This window comes from Oncorhynchus kisutch, linkage group LG27, assembly GCF_002021735.2.
Source record: "Oncorhynchus kisutch isolate 150728-3 linkage group LG27, Okis_V2, whole genome shotgun sequence".
Classification (NCBI taxonomy): Eukaryota; Metazoa; Chordata; class Actinopteri; order Salmoniformes; family Salmonidae; genus Oncorhynchus; species Oncorhynchus kisutch.
In genome coordinates this window covers 17560406-17585197 of record NC_034200.2, presented here as the reverse complement: position 1 = coordinate 17585197, position 24792 = coordinate 17560406, and the positions used below count along the sequence as shown (strand labels likewise).

Here is a 24792-nt window from a genome sequence, read left to right as displayed (position 1 = left end):
ACAGACAGCTGGAAGAAAAAAAAAGAATCATAGAGAAGAGAATGGAATAAGAACCCAATAACAGGGCTGCATGCCTCCCTCACCTCCCACTAAGACATTCATACTTAATAACATGTGGTCAGTCTCCTCAACCCACGTCTCTCTCGCCGGCATCTCCCTGACCCTCCCGTCCTTCCAGCCAACATTCCTTACATAGTTCATTAAACTCTGCCTCTCTTGCCCTCCACTCAGTTGTATTGTTTTCCAGCTATAAACATACCAAATCAATCACACACAGTACAAAGACCCAGCAGGGAGAAAGAGAAAAGATTGTGATTGAAAATAAAACATTGAAGCAACTCTAGCATTAAATCCCTTATGCATAAAATCCTTGAAACACCAGCTTTTCAAATCCCCCCGCAAATCCTTCATCACATACCGTAATAATGACCTCCGTTCAAGATTAAGATCTGGTAAGTAAGTCAGGACCGCAAGTGTTCATCCTACAATCAGCCCCTGCATTTAACCCTTGTCTTGCACTATGCATTATGATTGAGTCGAGGCATTATGATTCTGTGTGACTTTCACACCAGGCCTAAACACTACTGGCACCATCACTTTCTATTCTAGCAGAAGGGCATTGTTCAAATAGTTTACAACAAAGACGTTTAAATGTCCACTGAGAGGGAAAATTGGAGGATAAAGTTGCCCCCTAGGTCTTTGATTCCAATCTCTGGTCCTTAATAAGGCAAATATATTCACCTCCCAGGCCCAAGTCCCTCTATCACTAGTGACAGGCATGAAAGGTCAATAACCTTGGCTCATAGCTCTCATATGGTTAACAACGTCATAGACTCAAGGCTGAAGCTATTATTTCAAACTCTTAAAGTCAGCCGACGGAAGCTTATCTTTGGCAAAAGGTCACAGTGCTTAGAACACTTTTTGGGGAGAGTGAAGGAGTGACACAGGGTCTATAGAAGATGGAGTGTGTTGCTTTCTAGTGGGATACAGTGGGAGGCTGGAGCTGGAATGTTTACCTGGAAAGCAATGCACCTGGAATGTAATGCTAGTAAGTTAGTGAGTGAGTTAACACAGACAATGTCTGGCGCCCTGTAAAATACATTTACTAGGCCTATCTAACTTGATATATCTACTTATAGCTTGAATAACAAATAATACATGTGTTGAAATAACATGTTGGTTCATGTTGATTGATCAGTTAGCGAGAAGCAAACACAGCACGTGTTGCTAAGGTGGCTGGTTGAGTGGTCAGCACAAAAACTGCTCAGGCGTTGTGTGCATAGTTGAAAAAGAATCACATCTCAAATCTATTTATTGAGCCTTTCTCAAATACACCTCAATGGGTCATTTAATGTACAGGGCTCAAATCATATACTGCACTGCAGCCCAGGGCCAACACACAGTATACAGGCTACATGGTGCAAGGAGCAACCATCCCAGGCCTATGAGCTCCCAGTAGTGTACATCCACCCCCTTCCAGCCCATATCTTGCTGAGCCCACACTAGTACAGCAAATAATGTGGCGGCACACTGCATGCTTTTTAACGCCTCGGTAAATATCGACACAGGGTGAAATAACACAGGCTAACGGGGGAGGGGAGAAGGGCGTGTTCCTCTCTAGGTTTCTTCCTAGCCACCGTGCTTCGACAACCTGGCTGAAAGTGGAGTAGAGATTGACTTCATCACTACTTTTACTTATGAGATGTATTGCCGTGTCGAATGCACCGAGCTGTCTGTCTAAACTACTGGCACACAGCTCGGACAACCAAGCATACCCCACAAGAGGTCTCTTCACAGTCCCCAAGTCCAGAACAGACTATTGGAGGCTCACAGTACTACATAGAGCCATGACTACATGGTACTCTATTCCACATCAAGTAACTGACGCAAGCATCAAATTAGATTTTTTTTTAAAGATTAGAAAGCACCTTATGGAACCGCAGGGACTTTGAAGCAGCACAAACAGACAGGCACAGACACATGCATATGTGTAGATAGGTGGTAGTGGTGTAGTAGGGACCTGGGGGCACACAGTGTGTTGTGAAATCTGTGAGAGTAATGTATGTTTTTTTAAATTGTATAAACTGCCTTAATTTTGCTGGACCCCTTAATTTTGCGGGACCCCATGACCATAATATATACAAATACATCTGCATTGCTTGCTGTTTTAGGCTGAGTTTCTGTATAGCACTTTGTGACATCTGCTGATGTAAAAAAGGCTTTTATAAATACATTTGATTGATTGAATGGTGTAGCTCTGTGATGCAGCATTCCGTATACGCCCGCCTCAGATGGTAACTAGAATTTACCGCAGGTCAATCATAACTTCCGCAGCTCGACGGCGGGCGGCGTCAACGTGGCCCGGTAACGGTATATCACTTTGAGCGGGACAGTAATACAGGCAGACACATCCGCTCATCTGATGAGGTAAACAGTTTTGGTGGGAGACGGCAGGCGAAGGGAAGCGAAGAGGAACTGTCGCCTCAGTGTTCCCAATCACCAGATGCCCAAGATTAAACTGATATAAATCAACGTAATTCGTTGCCACATATCAATACCCGTCCCTTCGGAGGTGACCTGGCTTGATATGATAAGTGAGTAGTGGATATCGTTACTCATTTCCTGCCTCATCCTCTGCTTCTCTCTCTCCTTCCCTCCAGCGCACTTCAGACAGACACAGAGGCCTCTTCAGCTGAAACAGAGAGACCTCTGGGAAATATAAAAAAAACACCAACCTCCACAAAACAACACCGGGCCAGGCCATTCGTCAAAAACATTACCAGCACAACTTTAACAGTGCTTTATGTGCCCAGCTAAAGCCTAACACCCATGAGGTTGTCAATGTCGCCATAAGGAACAAAACCTGGGGTTGGTTTTGACGCTGTATAATGCTAAACAGAACGCTTCAGTAGAATCAGTGCATTACTCAATTAAAGCACATCCATCATCCTATGGAGGATATGGGGGCTCATCCATCACACTGCTGCTTAGTGCTTAGAAGGGGATGGGGAGGGAGTGATAGAGTAGTAGAAGGAGGGATGATAGGAGGGGAAAGGGATGAGTGGGAGAAGAGAAGAGAATGCGTCAGGGAGCGATGTCACAGGACAGGACCTGGCAAATTATCAAAGAGTAGCATCCAAAGAAGCGCTGGTACGTTGAAACAGAAGCCCTGTCCGGAACACAATAGTTGGTGACGCATGCGACAGGCGGTGGGGGAGGGAGAGAGGAGGGAGGGAGGCTGCCTGCCGTCTCGATCTCATCCCAGGCAGGATATTGGCCTTTGTGGAACATGGTTATAGTATCTGAGTGAATTTATGTCTCCCTGCCTCAAATGTCCGCTTTTGTTGTCAGTGAAATAATGGTGTGTCAATTCCTGTTGCCTCTCTAGCTCAGCATGGGGCTTAAAACCTTGAGCTGAGCTTAACATTTGACAAGAAAAAAATAAAAATGCTTTAAATACACACTCTGTTTCAATAGAAAAAGAGCTGCATGCTCACAGTTCAGTCAAGTTGTCTCATAAATGTATATATCATTTATAATGTCATTTAACTCTATGATCCTAAAGACGAGATGGTTCTGGGCATTTCTCACTGCTATTTTTTATTGCCCTTCGAACGCTTCTTGTTCGAAGGATAAGTGATTGTAAGCATTTCACTGTCAGTCTACACCTGTTGTTAACAAAACATGTGACAAATACATTTGATTTCATATAGGTAGTGTCAGAGGTTCAGATACTTGTGCTGTCAAGGCCACACCCCAGTGCCAACAAAACGGTAGTTAAGGATTTACATGTATCTAAAGCAAACAAAAGTTCACTGGGGGGGAAAAAGGCAGTTTGCTCCTGTGGTACGAGGGATATTTGTTATTTTCCTCCTTTATGCTTAAGTGATGCCTGAATGGTGGGATGTGGTGGAAAACGTGAGGGCTAGCCTCCACCCACTCAGCTATTTAGCCGCATAATGAGAGAAACAAGCACACAACACCGAGAGAGGGAATGGACGAATGGGAGGAGGGTACAATAAAAAGGTTTCTTTGAATACTGCTCAATCGACTGCTGGGCCAACACTGTGAACAGGGCTCTCTTTGTGAAGCTGGAATCTAGCAGGAGAGATATGGAGTTGTTCGCTGTGCTGCTGCCCAAACTAAAGAGGCCTGCCTCCTGAAGAAAGAAAAAAAAAACGAGTGAAAACCACAAGCCGGTCTGTCCTTTAGTAAAGTAAACAGTTCACTACACTGTGTTGACCTGTTGTCTGCCAAGCGAAAGACTGGGTCTGGAGTTTTACTAGTTAAAAATAACACTAGCCTACATATAGGGAAGCATATTATGTGGAAAGCGAGGCCAATACAGCTAATTATACCCAACCTCGTTACATGGAATGGTCATGTTCTGCACTTTCCAGATGTCTTTCATGTAAAATAAAACTCACACATCCGAATTAGTGGTCACCCAGATTCAGAAAGGAACCATTCCCAGTCTCACCTCACCTCATGACAGAGTGCTTACAGGAAAGGATTGTTTTAGAAAAATAAATTCCTCTTTGCCTTCTGACAGTCGTTTAGATTGAAGAACACACATCAATTTCAGAAACCCAAGCCAGAGTGGTTCAAGGCTGGAGGGGCCCTGGTGTGATTCAGAAGCAAATAACAAATAAAAGGACATAACCTTCATATGACTAAGGACAGATCTGTGCACCAATTGTTTGAAACCTTTGTTTCCATATCCAATCCCCATGGTAACCCAGTCAACACAATTATTATTTGAAAAATGTGGTTAGAAACAGCACTTAAAAGAACCCCATCTAGGTGGATGACGGTAACCCTTACAGAAAGCATATTGGATGCTCCTGAATGTAAGTTGAGATATTTGAATGATAGGTGGGTCATGTGACTGACGACAACTCAAGGCCCTTAGCAACAGCTGTGGTTTCCGGGAACTCTCCTGACTGGTGGAGAGGGAGAGGAGCCCCACCGGCTCTCAGGGCCTTCTGGGTTGAAAAGGCTAATTATATGCCAAGGACAAACACCCACACACACACACTCACTGTGACACACACACATACCGGCGCAATGGAGAGGCACCTTAACTGCTGCCCTGTGTCAGTGTTACATACTCTAACAAGAGGCAGAGTGTTACACACTCTAACAAGAGGGCAGGGCTAGCCGCTGATATGAGCGATATGAACAGGAGCGCTGAGACGTGAGCCAGACTAAAGAGTTAACCCCAATGTCAACCCTCCACCAACCACTCTCCACACAAAAAAATCCCTTTATCTGCATTCAGGCTTTTCACAAGTCCCTGTCTGCCCCCAAAACGTGCGGAGATGCTGAGCAGACTAGCTGTTCGATAAGGAGCCACTGGAGAGAAAAAAGGTCAGCCATAAATAAAAGATGCCCTCTCCAGTCATACCACCAAGCATCATAGCCCTAAATGGCACAGCCAGCCTCCCCTACCTCTGAGCAACTTAGCCGCAGATGAGTGCACTTGCTTTAATACATTAACAACATTACCGTTTCATGGTTATGATACAGCCTTTGGAGGGCCATGGACCCGGGATCACGTGAAAGGATCAGTATATAGTGTCCTCAGCCCCCGCCTCTCACTGCTGGACTAACACAACACTAACACAACTTCCATGTTATATCGTAGGCAAAATTGCATCAGAGGTCAGTGGTATTGAAGCCATATACCACTGAGATCCAATCAGCCGACATGATATGTGGCAGTTATCTAGGCCATGGGGGCGTGGCACGGGGAAAAACCAACACCGACAGGCGGACAATGAAAATGCATGGGGTCTCATAACAATAAAGAGAAAAGCAGATTCCTCCAAAAAACCCAGCAGGCAGGCAGGCAGCAATGCTTTAGCTGGGAATTGGAGCACAGCCTTCATTACAACATATTGATCAAGCCAAACAAAGACCCTGGATCTATTGATCCGCTTGGTGGGGGGAAAAGAGAAAGAGGGGGGAATGAGAAAGAGAGCAATGGACTGGTGCTGCAAACAGGATCACCCTGAAAGAAGGAAGAAGTGCTGTTTCGACTTAAAACAAGGGAAGCGGGGGATTGGGATTTAGAGCCCCCATCAAATGAGATGGGGAGAGAGGTCCGGTCGTGGGGTTGCACTTGATGTCCTACTATAAAAAAAAAAAATTTAAACAAGAGTTAAGAGGAACTTATGTAACACTCAGCGATCATCGTAAAGAGAAAACAAAAGTAAGGGCTTGACTGAGCTGTTGGATGCCTCCTGCTGATTCCCTCTTCCTCTCCTCTTCTCATCTGACTGATGAATGGAAGGATGATGGCTCTTCTGTAGTTATGGATCTCATCTCACCAGGGGATTAGAATATTAAAGAAGCCTTGTTTGACTATTGAATAATTCAGGATTGGCACAGACATCAGTGCTTCAGACAGTGGTCTACTACACCACCTCAACTGCAGCAAGGCGGCCGGGGGGAGATTTCATTGCACTACGCTATTACACACATTCTCTTATCTACGGCCATGATGTGCTGTGCGATGACACTGACTCCGGCTAACCCTCAGACACACATTATTCACGAAAGGAATGTGTATCTTTGCTATAATGTTTCATAAGAGAATCATGTTCCGTCAGTGTTTCCACAGCAGCCCCTCATAACTAATACAGATGCCTTTGATTAGGCTGCGAATGTCACACTAATTCATTACCATTTATCATGTACGGTGGAAACATCCGTAGAGATCCACCCAACCGAATGGTGCTCCGTCTGAATGCTCCTCCTCCCCGCCTCTCCTTTTCCCGGTGATAGATGTTCATTTAGACAGGTCAGAACAACATGCACTGAGAGGTGTCGTGTACATGGGGCCGCCACTGTGAGGGTCATGACCTCCATTCACCGGTCTCTCCTTTCAGTGTGAGATCGCTAGAATACCATGCCACCACCCCCCTCCACACACACACACGCATCCCCACCCCCTCCCTCCTGGGGTCTTAAGAGGTTGAGTTGGTTGCTGAGCACCGGCCCCAATTTACAGGACGGGATCGACCAGGGTCACGTCTGACCAAACACACGGCCTCTCAAACACTTCTGAGAGCTGCCCCAAATGTACCCTATACCAGGGGCCATCACCTTGAAAGAGTGCAGAGAACCAGAACAACAACACCACGCAAACGCAATCTCCACCCTTAAAAAATGCCAAAAGCCACAAAAGAAGGTTTATCATTTATTTTTCTGACTGTTTTCTTTCCGTCAAACGGGACTGGTTCTTTTGTTGGTTTAAGATGTTTGTCTTAATCAAACAGACCAGGGAAAGGTAATTATACTAAAAGACAAAGTAATGAAAAGGGATGTTATTTCTTATGCCCATGAGGTCTTTCCATCCAGTTTACATTTCATTAGACAGAAAGAGAGTTGAGGTTGTAAATCCAAAGTGAGTCTCTCTCGCGCTCTCCTAGTGTTGGTACTGCTTGTGCAAACCACATCATGAAATCGGTCAACTGTGTCTCCCCAGGCCGGCTTGGGGTTTGAACCCCCAGTCAGTGGAGCCATGTACAGATGGCTCAGTGGACACGGTCGACGAACTGCCGTTAAAAGCACTTGAACAGAAGTTGAAGTAGTAGACTATAAGCATTTTCATCGGCCCAGCACACTTAATTGGGAAAAAAAATCTGAAACTAAATGGCTTGGGGTGGGGGGGGTGTAAAAATGTACTAATTTGAAAATAGGGTAACATAGGTGATGGGGTTGGGGAGGCAGGGTGGCTGCAAGCGTGAGGAGAGTGTTTCAAGTTCAATTAGGCTTTTGGGCTTTTTCATTAACCCAGTTTTGGAGAGGAAAGCCTCTGCTGAATAATGCTGCTGTGAGTGACTCACTTTACATTCCTGCTTAAAAAGCCTCCCATGACATAGACTGACCAGCTGAATCCAGGTGAAAGCTATGATCCCTTATTGATGTGACTTGCTTGATCCACTTTAATCAGTGTAGATGAAGGGGAGGAGACAGGTCAAAGCCCAAAGAAATATGGGTGTTGTATGTGTGCCATTCAGAGGGTGAATGGGCAAGACAAAAGATTTAAGTGGCTTTGAACGGGTTGTGGTAGTAGGTGCCAGACATACTGGTTTGAGTGTGTCGAGAACTGCAACACTGCTGGGTTTTTCACATGGGCCAGCAACCCTGTGGAACGCTTTCGACACCTTGTAGAGTCCATTCCCCCCAACACATTGAGGCTGTTCTGAGGGCAAAATGGGTTGCAATGCAATATTTGGAAGGTGTTCCTAATGTTTTGTACACTCAGTGTACAAGTCAGCTCTCTATAGCCAGTATTCCATTATCCAGCAGCTCCCAGACCCAGGCCATACTACCGTCGCCAGCCATAATGGCCATTTTACCTGCTGATTTCAAAAGTTAAGTAATTTCCATCAAACAGGAAACGAACCTGACATGAATGTTAAAACGTCCTTTCTATGGGAACACTCCCTGCTGGTGACACCGTGTTAGCTTAGCTGTGGTGGTGACTAGTGATGAGTACAGTGAGGGGAATTGATGTATAGGCCATGTTTGTTCTTTTCTCTCCACTGAGTGACTAAGTATCAGTCATAAACAAATAGTTCCCTGCTTTAGGCAAGGTCATGAGAGGCCCCTTGGGGCCGACAGTGGGAATCTTCCTAAGCCCGACGCAGCTTTACATTCACAAACAAAAAGCTCAAATCCTTGCTTTCCACATCATCGGATAGAGAGGAGAGAGGAGACCTCAGATAAATAATTGTCCACCCTCGCTTTCCCCTCTGCTGCTCTGCTAACCAATGTTGTCCAGATACACCTGAACGATTCTATTGAAAACTGATGGAGCGTTCGCTTGGTGCCAACCAATAGTTAATCTCTGATCTGCATCACCTAACAAATCATTACGTCTTCACAATTCAACAATCACCTGTGTATTGTGGAGGAATTGCCATTGTAGAGAATACCCAAGCAGAACTGAATGTGTTTTGGGCCGGGAAACTTTTTACTTTGTCATTTATTCCATTACATTTGCATGTGAATGCTGCTGTTCGCTATGATCTTCTCAGGGTGCGTATTCTGGTAATCAATTAGTCGAATGGAATCACCTTCAGAGACAGCGAGTTGGAATGAAACGTCTTCACAACCTATCCCTTCTCCTACGGTCTCCACTCTCCACGGGGTCAACTGCAGCAAGAACAACGTGATCGTATTACTGTTACCTAATACTGTATACTGATAGGTTTACAGTCATATTCACAACTATTCCTCTTGGCAAACTTGGAGGAAATAAACTGTCCCAGCTCGAGAAAGAGCTTAGTATATCTACGCTCCCTAATAGCTTTTCTAAATGAGGACAGGTCCATGCATATTACAATGAGGCTGCTAGATTATTTCTGACATAACAAGGAAGGATTTTCTATTACAATGAGCATTAACACTGAGGTATGGTTGAGGAGAATGACTGCTACAAGATTCACTGTCTCCATTCATTCATTATTTAGGGCCTAAGGGTGCAATTAAGAAACGTAATGAAATGCACAGGAGGCAGGCATTCTAACAGAAAGACCAAAATAGAAAGGTGTCATGGCATTAGGCTCCACACCACACCTCATGTGGCTAGGAGCTTCTTGAAAATCCTCTGTTTCCCAGCTTCCTGGTAAAAACAATATTCACAAGCAGCATGGTGAAAGTGGAGTTAGAAAACATGAGGGGGGCTTAACACTCCCTCCACACCATGGAAGCTTTGTCTTTCAAAACATGCCACAGGAGACTTTCATTAGCGACTGGCGCATTCATTAGCATCATCCCACACCACTGAGCTACTGAGCCCCATGCAGCCCCAGCTCCAGGCCAGCACATTACAATGACACAGAAGTGCTGTGTCTCTCTCCCTGTCAGGGAATCTCTCTCTCTCCATAGAGGTTGGAGGGCTAAGATAGAGGAGAGAGGAGGAGGTGAGGGAGGGTAAATAGAGAGGAGAGGAGAGAAGAAGGTGAGGGAAGGGATGAAGGGTGGCTGACAAATGGGAACCCGATTACCTCTGGTCACGGCCCATCCACAAACCAACTGAGAGGCAAAACTATCACTTGGAGGATCAAACTGGAGGTTGGGCTGTGTAAAAGCTATTTCTTTCTTTTCCATCCACCCCTCTTTTACTCGCTCTCTCTTTCTCTGTCTCTTTCTCCCTTCCCCTTCTCCCTGCTTTTCCCTCTCTCTCTTTTTTTTTTATCTCTCTCTTCTCCCTCATTCCTACTCACCCCCCTCCATCTTTCTGACTCACAACCTCGGCTGACTGTGACTTCTAGGCACACACTGTGAAATCCAACGCCACTGGAGCTGTTTTCTGGTTCAGATGACCTCAAGGCCCCAAGCCCTTGGATAGCACGTTGATGGTATATTCCTGTTTTATCGTCTGTCTCAGCACTGTTCAGAGGTGCTATTGGTGGCTGTCACTACAGCAATTGTGTTTGTTTGTGTGGCAGCATTTTCACTTTGGGACTGATTCCTCGCAAATAATACATTAATTGGTCATATTTTCTATTATACATTGTAATTACAGATTTTATTGCATTATAATGATTGAAAAAAAATAAACATGACAAACCATTTCCTTGTTTTCCCTGTTTTTCTGAATGATATGTTTTAGAAGTTATATGAAACAGACACAAATGAAACCGATAAAAGGCTGGTCGGATCGAGCAAGTCACGATGCTATACCAATGTTGGATTTCCAACAGAACAGTTGACGTACAAAACACAACACTGATACTTAAAGCTGTGTCACAAGGAAATGACAGCCATGGAGTGGGGTTGGGACTATAAAACAGCATGGCCACTGAAACACTTATTTCCGTGAATGTATGTTTCTACCAAGTCCTTGCAAGGTTTATGCATTTTCTTGAAGCTCTGTTTAAAGGGTAACATGACAGAAATAATAACCACATACTTCTTTACTCGCATAGTAATTATTGCCTAAAGCAGCAAATAGCACACATGATATAAAAGCTTGGACCATTTGATCCACATGACACTTGGGTTAGCATATGTGTAAAAGGAAAATTGGAGAAAATACAGAAACATAGAAACAAGACATAGAAGGTGTGCTGAGGCACAAGGAACATGTCTATTACATGACTGTGCTATGCAAAGTGCATCAAATGTTTTCACTTTTAGAATGACAACTACCACGGTTCCATTTCAAAATGAAGAAAGAAGTTTGATTTTTCATTTCCTATTCAGAATGAGACTTTCTGCGACTTATGCAAGGATAAAGTGGTCAGAGCGTTGGACTAGTAACCGAAAGGTTGCAAGATCGAATCCCCGAGACGACAAGGTAAAAATCTGTCGTTCTGCCACTGAACAAGGCAGTTCCTAGGCACTGTTCCTAGGCCGTCATTGTAAATAGGAATTTGTTCTTAACTGGCTTGCCTAGTTAAATAAAGGTAAAATTAAAATAAATAAATATGCATTTTTCATCAAGGGGACTGTATAAAGTAATCTAATTTCCAAATGGTTTAACATTTTTCTAATTCTTTCAATTGCCTTTAAAAAGGCAAATAAAGTCGAGTCACATCACAGGAACAGAATACCCCAGTGTTAATGCATTGGAATTTCAGCAACACTGCGGTAATATTATTTTTTGTTGTTGAATTGTGCTCTGTTCTTCAAAAAAAGGCCTGTGTAAGCAAATGACTAGAAGCAGGGCTAAATTGATTCAGACTGAGATTTCTTTGGCTTTACAAGCCAAACAACATGGGGTTCTGGGCCCACATAACAGCAACGCTAATTGTTGAAATACGTTTAATGCTTGAGGTCACCCTCCCACCGCACTCAACATCATACACGTGTTGAGCGAAACAACAGTAAATCAAATCAAATTGTATTTGTCACGTACACATGGTTAGCATATGTTATTCCGAGTGTAGCGAAAGGCTTGTGCTTCTAGTTCCGACAGTGCAGCAGTATCTATATATAGACATGGGCAGGCGCAGACACACGCACATAAAAATACTGAAGCACATGTGAACAAACATACTATAAACAGCAAGCGAAGAGCGACATAGAAAGAATCTACCCAATTCAGCGCTTACCATTGAAAAGGGGCTGTCCCTTCTCTGCACTCTCTGGCACCACGGCGACATACACATCTTCAGAGAACCCCGGCCGGCACAGAGGAAGGGTGCCTCTGCCCTCAGTTGCGATCTGCAGGGATAGGATAGGACCGGGGGGTGGGAGGGGAGAGAATGAGTCAGAGTCACAATCCCCCCCCTCCTCCAAAATGCACTTCTCTGACTACCCCCCGAAAAGTCTTGGTCACGTTCTGAACCCTCCACCACAATTCTACAAAGCATCTGTTGTTTTTATAGCGGGGACTGCAATTAGGATAATGAGGCCAAAAGGGTTAAGCATTAGCCAAGGAGCATGGCTAGGTAAGAACAGGCCCCATTTGTCTCTGTGAGGAGAGAGAGGGAGGCCCAAGCCCAGGAAATGGTTGAACGCTGGTTGGCCCCCTTATAATACTCTGCTCTGGTTTAACAAGATGCTTTAAAATTCAGTAACGGTGAAACTAGGCTACAACTCCTAACACTCCTACTAAACAGTAGGGGCAAATGTCTCTGTGTGTGAATTCCTGTGTCTACTCAAACACTACATCATCATCATCTGTTCCTTTTTCTCCTCCCCCTGCCTCGCTCTATCTCAGATTTAAAAACAGTCATGTTGTTTCGGATACATTATATTTCTGCCATTGTTTGAAAATAAAGGATCACCTGCCAAATGATTTATCTCCACCTTCTTTCCAAAAAGAAACAAACATTCATTGACACAAATTCAATTGAACACAAATTGGATTTTTAGATAGATATAGAGTTTGACACTTATCTCATCAAGTGTGAGTGGGTCTAGTCTATAACAAAATAACACAATGTATTAATACCACATCGCGGAAATCACATTTATAAAACATTTCAAATAAACATCGCCAAAAAAGAATAAGTAGGCCTAAGCCATTCAGAGTTGAGTTTAAATAGATTCCCTGATTGTGTACAAGCATGTTCAAATCCGATCATACATATTGGGTGGGCACCAGTCGACCCCATCTTTCCAAATACACTTAATCCTATTTCTTTAGAAAGACCGGACCTGAAAATAATGTGAAAGGAGAACAGTTCAGCAGAAAAAAAAGCATTGTGTGTATCAGTGCCACTTGCCATTAATCAGCGGAATTTGACTGGAATATGCTGGGGCAGGAGGGGGAGGTGTAGGGCTGCCTTTCTCTCGCTACATTATCAGGCAGAGCACACCACGATGCATATAACAGCATTGTTCACACACTAATTCTTCTAAAATGATATCTCGTGTTGGGGAAATCATAAATAGGCCTATATATATTATTAGACTGTTTCTCATATTAGAGCTGAATCATTTTACTATTTTGACCATTAAAAGAAAAAGTTCCTTAATTATAATGTTATAACTCAAATAAGTAAGTTAGGACTAAATTAGTAATTAAAACAAATAATTGCGAAGAAACCTTAATATGCAGAATTAGCTATAAAATATGATAAATAGCATAGAAACCTGGAATAGGCTACGCAGCTGACTTGAAGGCGATTTGTGGGTCGGATCTCAAACATTAACTCAGCATTGTTCCAGGCAGAGTTTGTGGTTTCCACTAACCTAGTGAAACTCTAGATACGATAAGTGCACCGGTGTGTGTAGCTGTTGTTTGCACTGATAGCCTATTTACAAGACGGAATGGGCCATTGCCTCGAGCCTCATTCCGTGTCCGTTAGGAATAAATAATGGTAGGTTTTTGTAACCCCGCGGTCCGGGGAAATGATTCAAGTAGCTGGCAGACGTTAACTTTGTAACCATATAATGTTTTCTCGTGAAAAGGTTACAAATGTATCCAACAAACATGCATGTATATGCTATCATCATCTAAGCAAGTTTTTTTTTTTATACTTAAGAAGAAACAATGTATTGCTTGATCACCATATGGACGGAATACCCTAATAGATAATACTATGTTTAATATATTATGTGGGTTAGATTTATTTGAATTAATTTACTCTTGATACATTGAAGCCGACAAAAAATCATATTTTGAAGAAGGGTAGCTTTTTAAATGGCAAATCATCCCATCCTTCAAATAGACCCTAGCGGTGTCGGCTACAATAACCCAGGGTTGATCTTCATGCAATATCAATCTACTACATATGTTCATTATTTGTTGACGCGTCACATATGCAAGTTCCCAATACTGCATTATATCTAGCAACCATGCAAAACATGCCCATGTAGCCTTTTTTTATAGTGGAGAGGCGAGCCATAATGGACAAGCGGGCACGTTACCCGACAGATCACAGCAGAAGCGTCGTCACTGAAACAAGCACTAGTCCTAGAACTGTCCTGTTCCAACTCAACAAAACCGTTCCGCAGACACATTACCTGCAAAGCGGCCAAGAGCATGAGGAGAAGCAGTCCTCTGCCCTCGTAAAAGTACATGGGTATGCCGGTTGTAATGTATTTCCCCTTGCAATCCGTGATAAATATCCGTAGGCTATGTCTGCTGCAGTATGGATGTAGTGGTGAAATCAAACGTCCCCTGCTTACAACAAAGGTGGCAGCGGCAGCAGCATGTAGCCTAGCAGCCTCCCCTATCCACTCCGTGCTCCGATCTGAGATCACCGCCTGGTACTGAGGCTGCTACTCCCTCCCATGCATGCAGTCCCTCCAACAGAACAGGAAAGACGCTGTCGCTGTGCCAGGACAGGGTCTCTCATTGTCTCTCCCTACTGGTCAATTCGCCAATTTCACTAAACACATTTTGGCTCCTTGAGACTCGCTCCTTCCACTCGATACTCCTCCTTTCTAAAAATAAAAATGGAATATCTGCGATTGCTTTTCTTTTAATACTTCTAATGAATGATATGTACCCATTGATTCATGAAGAATATAACTTTTAAATACCTCACGAGCTTGGTTTAACTGTTGTACCCCATTATAATCCCCCCCCCCCCCCCAAAAAAAGCTTGGTTTACTCCATTGTATGTAAACAATGTTACTGTAAACAAACACTATATCGACTCAAAAGATGGTTAAAAATATAATTTTGATATCATTGATGGTCAGCGCTTGTATCCATGTCTATTAGTTTGATTAAATTTCTCAAGCCGCATTCCTGAGCTTTTTTACCTGTTGTTTCAACTGCTGATTGGCCCTTTAAAGGTCCGGCACCATCATTCTATCTCCCAAGCAAAACATTTTAAGATGGCACTGACAGACACAGTCACCCTGTTTCCAGCTCTTAGCCAATGTGCAACTTTCTAGTATTATTACCAACAGCCAAAAATAACTATAGGACATTAGAATGGCAGTCACTTACCAGATATTCAAGCAGAAATTCTACTTCCCTTATCTGGATCCTTTGTTTGAACTTCCCTAAGGGAGCTCTATTCATCCCAGTGGCTGCACAAACACGCCAATGCTGGAGAAGAGGAAGAATAAGTGGGGCCCTAGTCAGACTCAGGCGTGCATACCATCCACCACTTCTGAGTATATTGCTCACTAACGTTCAGTCCCTGGACAATAAAGTAGACAAGCTCAGGGTGAGGATCTCCTTCCAGAGAGACATCGGGGATACTCTGTTTTACAGAATCGTGGATCTCTCCGGATATATTGTCCCCGTCAATTGAGCCCGCGGGGTTCTCCATCCATCGAGCAGACAAGAAGAACTTTCGGGGGTAAAAAAAAGCAGAGGGGTTTGTTTCATGACTAACAACTCATGGTGTGATTGTGGTAACGTACAGGAACTCAAGTCCTTTGTTCTCCCAATCTGGAGTACCTCACTGACCGCAGTTATCTTCACTGACGTGTATATTCCCCTGCAAGCCGAACCCCAGATGGCTCTCAAGGAACTACAATGAACTATATGCAAATTGGAAACCGCATATCCTGGGGCCGCATTTATTGTAGATGGTGTGAGCGGACCAAGTAATTGGGCGTCATTCTAAAGCGGAAAGGTGGAATAAACGAGTCAGGAGTAGGTTTTCTTGATTGAACACAGTTCTCTATTGAGGGCATTTGGTCAACACAAACACTCCAACATAATCAATGAAAATCTCCCAAGGACAAACATACATCTTCTTCTCCAGATCAAACAGGAACACAATATGATTATCTTTAAACTAAAACAAATGTCTCGGGATTGTCACCGTCTTAGTGGTTCTTCATGGATAGCTCCTCTGTCTCGGTGGCCATCTTCCAGAGATAGTTTTTCCCCCTTGTCTGCTGGTTCCCTACTCTCTCTTATAGGGGAAGGAGAATATGTCATTAGTACCGTCAGCTGTGCTTAATTGCTTCTGGTTACCTTGTCTCCAATGCCTTGTTGGGCTACTATCCGTGAGCCCAGCCTGCCCTCTGGTGGTCCTTCCACATACCTTCCCCCTCAGGAGCGAACCAGAGGGTCGGGCGCCAGACGCACCGTCTTGGTCGTGTCGGGGTAGTGCATCTGCCATCTCGTTCCTCGATCTGGCCCTGTGGATGACATGGAAAGAGAACGGTTGTAAAGACAAAAACCATCTGGCTATTCTGTTGTTATTGTTTCTCTTACAAGCCATCCACGTGAGGGGCGCATGGTCAGTAACTAATGCAAACCTCTGACCCAGTAGGTAGTACCGGAGATAATCGAGGGCCAACTTAATAGCTAAGGCCTCTTTCTCTACGGTAGCATATCTCTGTTCCCGATCGCTGAGCTTCCTACTTATGAAGAAAATTGGCTTCTCTGCTTCGTCTTTACCCTGAGCTAGTACGGCCCCGAGCCCCGTATCCGAGATGTTGACCTGCACAATGAACTCTTGTGAGAAGTCCGGAGCCTGTAGGATGGGATCAGAACACAGTCCATCTTTTAGCAATTGAAAGGCCTCTTCCGTCTCGACTTTCCACTCTACCTGGTTTGGCAAGTTTTTCTTGATGAGGTTTGTGAGGGGGTTGGCAATGGTTGCATATCCCGGGATAAAACGGCGATAATATCCCGTTATCCCTAAGAAGGACCGAACATCCCGCTTGGTCCGTGGTCGAGGTCAGTCCCGAATTGCCCTGGTCTTCTCTTTCTGTGGGTATTCCGCATCGGACAGGCCCAGGCAGCATTTATTTGGTTTGGCCGTCAACCCTGTGGCTTCCAAACTCACGAGCACCGCCCGTAATCGCAGGAGGTGACTATCCCAGTCCTCGCTGTGGATGACCACATCGTCTATGTACGCGACTGCATACTCTTGATGGGGCCGTAGAATGGCATCCATGAGGCGTTGGAAAGTTGCAGCGGCACCATGCCGTCCGAAGGGCATCCTCACGTACTGGAAAAGCCCCTCTGGGGTGCCGAAGGCAGTCTTTGGGCGATCCTCTGGAGCCACCGACACTTGCCAATATCCCTTCGTCAAATCCAGGGTAGTGCTGAACTTGGCTTTTCCTAAGCGCTCCAAGAGTTCATCCATGCGGGGCATGGGATACGCATCGAATGTAGAGATGGCATTCACGCCTCTAAAGTCGTTGCAGAGTCTCATACTACCATCGGATTTGGGGACCAGGACTATGGGACTGGACCACGCACTCGTCGATGGCTCGATCACACCCATCCTCAACATCTCCCTTACCTCGTTCTTAGCGATGACTCAGCGAGCCTCAGGAATCCTGTGAGGGCGGATATGCACCTTCTTGCCGGGTTCAGTGTGGATATGGTGGAACAGGACATCTGTTTGTCCTGGGAATGGAGAGAATATTCGACCGAAGTTCATAATCAGCTTGTCTAGCTGTCTTGACTGCTCCGGCAGGAGAGTTTGGCCACGGGGGCACCTGTGCTAGAGCCTCCTCTTTTCCTTTGCCCTTCAGGGCCATCAAAGCCACTTCCTCCTCTCTTCCGTGGTACGTCTTCAACAGGTTTATGTGATAGAGTTGGACCTTCTTCCTCCTGTCAGGTTGCTTGATGAGGTAATTGACCGGTGAGACCCTTTCCATTACCTCGTAGGGCCCCCTCCATTGTGCCAGCAAGCAGTGTTCAGCCGTGGGCACGAGCACCATCCCTTTCTCTCCCACGGTGAACTCACGGGGGGTCGCGGACTTATCATAGGCCCGGCCTTGGGTCCTTTGTGCCTTCTCCATATGTTCCTTTACTATGGGCCACACTGCAGACAGGCGGTCTCTCGTCAGGGTAATATGTTCTATTGTGGATCGAAAGGGGCATGGTTGGGTCTCCCAGGTCTCCTTGGCTAAGTCGAGGATTACGCCGTCTAATTACGCTGCTGCATACTCTTGATGGGGCCGTAGAATGGCATCCATGAGGCGTTGGAAAGTTGCAGCAGCACCATGCAGTCCGAAGGGCATCCTCACATACTGGAAAAGCCCCTCTGGTGTGGCGAAGGCACTCTTTGGGCGATCCTCCGGAGCCACAATGGATATATTACTCGTGAAATGTTCAGTCCCTGGACAATAAAGTAGACAAGTTCAGGGTGAGGATCTCCTTCCAGAGAGACATCAGGGACAGTAACATACTCTGTTTCACTGAATAATGGCTCTCTCCGGATGCGTTGTCCCCCAGTCCATACAGCCAGCTGGGTTCTCAGTACATCGCGCAGATAGGAATAAATAACTCTCCGGGAAGAAGAAAGCTGCAGGTATATGATTAACTACTAATGGTGTGATTATGATAATGTACAGGAACTCAAGTTATTTTGTTCAACCGACCTAGAATAGGTGCCTCTTCAACCTCAGGAGGCTGAAGAAGTTCAGCTTGGCCCCTAAAACCTTCACACACCTCTACAGATGCACCATTAAGAGCATCCTGTCAGGCTGTATCACCGCCGGGTACGGAAATTGCACAGTTCGCAACTGCAGGGCTCTCCAGAGGGTGGAGGGGTCATCTACATAATCGGGGGCACGTTGCCTGCCCTTCAGTACAGCTACAGCACCCGGTGTCACAGGAAGGCCAATAAGATCATCAAGTACCTCAGTCACCCGAGCCATGGCCTGCTCACCTTACTACCATCTAGAAGGAGGAGACAGTACAGGTGCATCAGAGCTGGGACCAAGAGACTGATAAACAGCTTCTATCTTCAGGCCATCAGACTGTTAAACAGTCACCACTAGCCAGTCTCTGCCCAGTACCCTGCCCTGAACCCTAGTCAATATTACTATCCGGCTACCTCCCAGTACTCTATGCCCTTAATCTTGTATTATTTTTTTTATATTATGCAGAAATGATGATATTGATCTTTATCCAAATGAATGACACACCCACATGTAATAATACTACAGTTTACCATGGAGTACTACAGTACTTACTATATAATTTATTTACAAATATTTATTTGTTTTTGTAATTTCTTAAGAAACATTTTTGTAGGTATGTTTTTTATTTATAACTTTTTTATGTTCTAGTTTTTTGGGGGGTGGGGGGGGTAGATCAGCTTTAATATTACAGATAGATTGTGGTTTCCATGAATTTAATTGTCTGCATCATTTCCAGTCCCCCATATCTATTAAAAATATGTATTTTCCTTTATTATTATCCCCTAACCCTACCACAACTCCCTTAATTGGAGTAAACGGATGGACAACAGCCCTTTAGGCTTCTAATTCAAGCTTATACATACAGTGCCTTGCGAAAGTATTTGGCCCCCTTGAACTTTGCGAACTTTTGCCACATTTCAGGCTTCAAACATAAAGATATAAAACTGTATTTTTTTGTGAAGAATCAACAACAAGTGGAACACAATCATGAAGTGGAACGACATTTATTGGATATTTCAAACTTTTTTAACAAATCAAAAACTGAAAAATTGGGCGTGCAAAATTATTCAGCCCCCTTAAGTTAATACTTTGTAGCGCCACCTTTTGCTGCGATTACAGCTGTAAGTCGCTTGGGGTATGTCTCTATCAGTTTTGCACATCGAGAGACTGACATTTTTCCCATTCCTCCTTGCAAAACAGCTCGAGCTCAGTGAGGTTGGATGGAGAGCATTTGTGAACAGCAGTTTTCAGTTCTTTCCACAGATTCTCGATTGGATTCAGGTCTGGACTTTGACTTGGCCATTCTAACACCTGGATATGCTTATTTTTGAACCATTCCATTGTAGATTTTGCTTTATGTTTTGGATCATTGTCTTGTTGGAAGACAAATCTCCGTCCCAGTCTCAGGTCTTTTGCAGACTCCATCAGGTTTTCTTCCAGAATGGTCCTGTATTTGGCTCCATCCATCTTCCCATCAATTTTAACCATCTTCCCTGTCCCTGCTGAAGAAAAGCAGGCCCAAACCATGATGCTGCCACCACCATGTTTGACAGTGGGGATGGTGTGTTCAGGGTGATGAGCTGTGTTGCTTTTACACCAAACATAACGTTTTGCATTGTTGCCAAAAAGTTCAATTTTGGTTTCATCTGACCAGAGCACCTTCTTCCACATGTTTGGTGTGTCTCCCAGGTGGCTTGTGGCAAACTTTAAACAACACTTTTTATGGATATCTTTAAGAAATGGCTTTCTTCTTGCCACTCTTCCATAAAGGCTAGATTTGTGCAATATACGATTGATTGTTGTCCTATGGACAGAGTCTCCCACCTCAGCTGTAGATCTCTGCAGTTCATCCAGAGTGATCATGGGCCTCTTGGCTGCATCTCTGATCAGTCCTCTCCTTGTATGAGCTGAAAGTTTAGAGGGACGGCCAGGTCTTGGTAGATTTGCAGTGGTCTGATACTCCTTCCATTTCAATATTATCGCTTGCACAGTGCTCCTTGGGATGTTTAAAGCTTGGGAAATCTTTTTGTATCCAAATCCGGCTTTAAACTTCTTCACAACAGTATCTCGGACCTGCCTGGTGTGTTCCTTGTTCTTCATGATGCTCTCTGAGCTTTTAACGGACCTCTGAGACTATCACAGTGCAGGTGCATTTATACGGAGACTTGATTACACACAGGTGGATTGTATTTATCATCATTAGTTATTTAGGTCAACATTGGATCATTCAGAGATCCTCACTGAACTTCTGGAGAGAGTTTGCTGCACTGAAAGTAAAGGGGCTGAATCATTTTGCACGCCCAATCATTCAGTTTTTGATTTGTTAAAAAAGTTTGAAATATCCAATAAATGTCGTTCCACTTCATGATTGTGTACCACTTGTTGTTGATTCTTCACAAAAAAATATAGTTTTATATCTTTATGTTTGAAGCCTGAAATGTGGCAAAAGGTCGCAAAGTTCAAGGGGGCCGAATACTTTCGCAAGGCACTGTATCACAGTTGAAGTCGGAAGTTTACATACACCTTAGCCAAATACATTTAAACTCAGTTTCTCACAATTCCTGACCTTTAATCCTAGTAAAAATTTGCTGTTTTAAGTCAGTTAGGATCACCACTTTATTATAAGAATGCAAAATGTGAGAATAAGAGTAGAGAGAATGATTTATTTCAGCTTTTATTTCTTTCATCACATTCCCAGTGGGTCAGAAGTTTACATACACTCAATTAGTATTTGGTAGTGTTGCCTTTAAATAGTTTAACTTGGATCAAACTTTTCTGGAAGCCTTCCACAAGCTTCCCACAAGTTGACTGAATTTTGGCCCATTCCTCCTGACAGAACTGGTGTAACTGAGTCAGGTTTGTAGGCCTCCTTGCTCGCACACACTTTTTCAGTTCTGCTCACAAATTTTCTATAGAATTGAGGTCAGGGCTTTGTGATGGCCACTCCAATAACGTGATTTTGTTGTCCTTAAGCCATTTTGGAAGTATGCTTGGGATCCTTGTCCATTTGGAAGACCCATTTGCGACCAAGTATTAACTTCCTGACTGATGTCTTGAGATGTTGCTTCAATATATCCACATAATTGTCCTGCCTCATGATGCCATCTATTTTGTGTAGTGCACCAGTCCCTCCTGCAGCAAAGCACCCCCACAACATGATGGTGTTCTTCGGCTTGCAAGCATCCCCCTTTTCCTCCAAACATAACAATGGTCATTATTGCCAAACAATTCTATTTTTGTTTAATCAGACCAGAGGACATTTCTCCAAAAAGTAAAATCTTTATCCCCATATGCAGTTGCAAACCGTAGTCTGACTTGTTTGTGGTGGTTTTGGAGCAGTGGATTCTCCCTTGCTGAGCGGCCTTTCAGGTTATGTCGATATAGGACTCGTTTTACTGTGGATATAGATACTTTTGTACCTGTTTCCTCCAGCATCTTCACACGGTCCTTTGCTGTTGTTCTGGGATTTATTTGCACTTTTCTCACCAAAGTACGTTCATCTCTAGGAGACAGAAGGCGTCTCCTTCCTGGTATGACGGCTGCGTGGTCCCATGGTGTTTATACTTGCATACTATTGTTTGTACAGATGAATGTGGTACCTTCAGGCGTTTGGAAATTGCTCCCAAGGATGAACCAGACTTGTGGAGGTCTACCATTTTTTTCTGAGGTCTTGGCTGATTTCTTTTGATTTTCTAATGATGTCAAGCCAAGAGGCACTGAGTTTGAAGATAGGCCTTGAAATACATCCACAGGTACACCTCCAATTGACTCAAATTATGTCAGGCTATCAGAAGATATCAGAAGCTATCAGAATTGTCAAAACTGTTTAAAGGCACAGTCAACTTAGTGTATGTAAACTTCTGTCCCACTGGAATTGTGATACAGTGAATTATAAGTGAAATAATCTGTCTATAGACAAATGTTAGAAAAATGACTTGTGTCATGCACAAAGTAACTGACTTGCCAAAACTATAGTTTGTTAACAAGAAATTTGTGGAGTAGTTGAAAAACGAGTTTTAATGACTCAAACCTAAGTGTATGTAAACGTCTGACTTCAACTGTATATACAATTTACAGACACAGTACATTTTTACAATAGTTATCTCTTGTTTGTTTTTAGTCCCATCCTTCAGCTATACTCAATCCCTCCCATCTATCTCTGAAGACCTTTCTGTTTTGATGTATACTTGCCCTGTCTTTTTCAACTGCGCTGTTTCACAAAAGTTCTGAACCTAATTTACATTTTGCAGACACAGTATATTTTACATTAGTTATCTTACTCTTTTTACTTACATGGAATTAAACAATTACAACAAACATATTTTAAATCAATTCAATGTACTCCACAGTATTGGCAAAACTTAAATGTAAAATTGATTAGAAATTTCAACTAAAGGATTTTCCTAAGGAAGCAAACGGATCCGTGGAATGCCTTACATTGTTTACTGTGTAACTGCCTAATCTGGGTTAGAGATCAAGTTGAATGACCTGTTGATCATTCGCCTTGCATTTTGTACAAATTGCTTCAGTTTTTGTAATCTAATCTAATCGAGAGTGGGATCAAAATGTTCCATCTCTTTGATTAAGGCTGTCGCAGTTATCTTCTGTCGGGGGGAGGAATGAGGAGGAGAGGGGTGAGGGGAGGTGAGGGGGGAGGAAAGGAGGAATCCAATTATGACTCAGAGCATTCAATCAAGCTATATCACGTTTCAGATTTCATAAAGCCACTTTGTACCTATGAGAACTGTGTATGCAGCATATTTCTACTGTGGGCTGCCTTTTATGAAAATACATTTAATACTAATACATAATATAAAACTGCATGCAGTCTAAAGTGGAATATTATTATCAATATGCTGTTCTGATTAAGAATTGGAATCTGCTCCAATTCTGAGACTTGGATGTGTAGAGTAGGTAGGGCCAGAAGAGGAGGTGAGTTGTATCCTACAGATGGAGACTAGAGAAGGTTGTTCTTAGACCTGTGTTATGTAGAGGTGTCTGGGTAAAGAGAAATAGCACTGCTTTCAGGCCAGCTGTAAGGTTGCTGTATGAGGCATGTGGCCCATGCTGCTGACACTGCTGTTGACTCCTGTAAGTGCAGGTGTCTGGTGACTTGGGGCCGGGGGAGGCTGGTGGGGGCTGGTGGCCTGGGGGGAAGCCCTTGACTCCAGGCCCATTTCTCCACGGTGGCCTTGATCGCTCCGAGGGAGAAAAAATGGCAGAGGTCAGCAGCACCTTTATAACACTTACACACCTCTGCATTTTTTTCATGCTGACTATATGTTTGTTGATACAGAGACTAGGAACTGTACGTAGTAGTAGTATGTAGTTTCCCCATGTGTGCTTGTTCTATGATGTTTCTGTCGGTGTAGGTTGACATTTTATTGAATACAAATTATAATGAGTCATGAATGAGTGCCTCCTTAGGTAATTAACAAACCTCTTCCCCAGGCTAATTGCTACGGTAAAGTGGCCGAGACTAGTAAAAACAGACAACAGCTTTGAACGGAGAGCTACCATAACACCCCTTTCCTGCAGTCAAATGACCAAATCGCTCTCTAGTGGCCTCATGGGTGGAATTGTATTCATATTTTTCATAATTTAATAAATAATAAACATTATTTCTAAAAACTTGTAGAAAATCTGTTGTTTCTATGTCAAATGGTTTTGTTCTATTCCAGCCTTTTTGGATATATAAAGTGTAATATTGAGATGCAAACTCAAAATTGAATTACATTCCAACTCTATATCTGACATGGTACAGGTGTCTTCTTTTTTTAAGCTCATAACAGAATACTTTTGTTTCAAAGTAGATTTGTTTAAGACTACTAAGATACACTGTGTGACCCTGATTTAGCTCACTGCAGTAAAAACGCTTTTGATTAATGGTGTTCCGATAGCCCACCTCTTCAACAGAATGCCAGTCCTTTTGATAGAAAGCACACATTTTTTTGACCCCTCTCTAACTTTGGCTAAATAGCTCATTAGCCAATGGCATTCCCTGACGTGTCAAAGGTCGCC

The 24792-nt window shown here is 43.7% G+C and overlaps 1 protein-coding gene across 1 annotated transcript in view; it reads right to left on the bottom strand.

Annotated features, from left to right (window-relative positions):
* The window catches only part of LOC109871711 (cadherin-2), an 83669-nt gene extending 68950 nt beyond the window's left edge, over window positions 1–14719 (bottom strand). Inside the window, exons 1-2 of the mRNA XM_031806684.1 lie at window positions 14437–14719; window positions 12075–12186 (exon numbers count right to left, since the gene is read on the bottom strand). Coding sequence (XP_031662544.1) covers window positions 12075–12186; window positions 14437–14493 — 169 coding nt within the window. The 5' untranslated portion in view covers window positions 14494–14719. The remainder of the gene's footprint in view (window positions 1–12074; window positions 12187–14436) is intronic.
* Between the last annotated feature and the right edge of the window lie 10073 nt (window positions 14720–24792).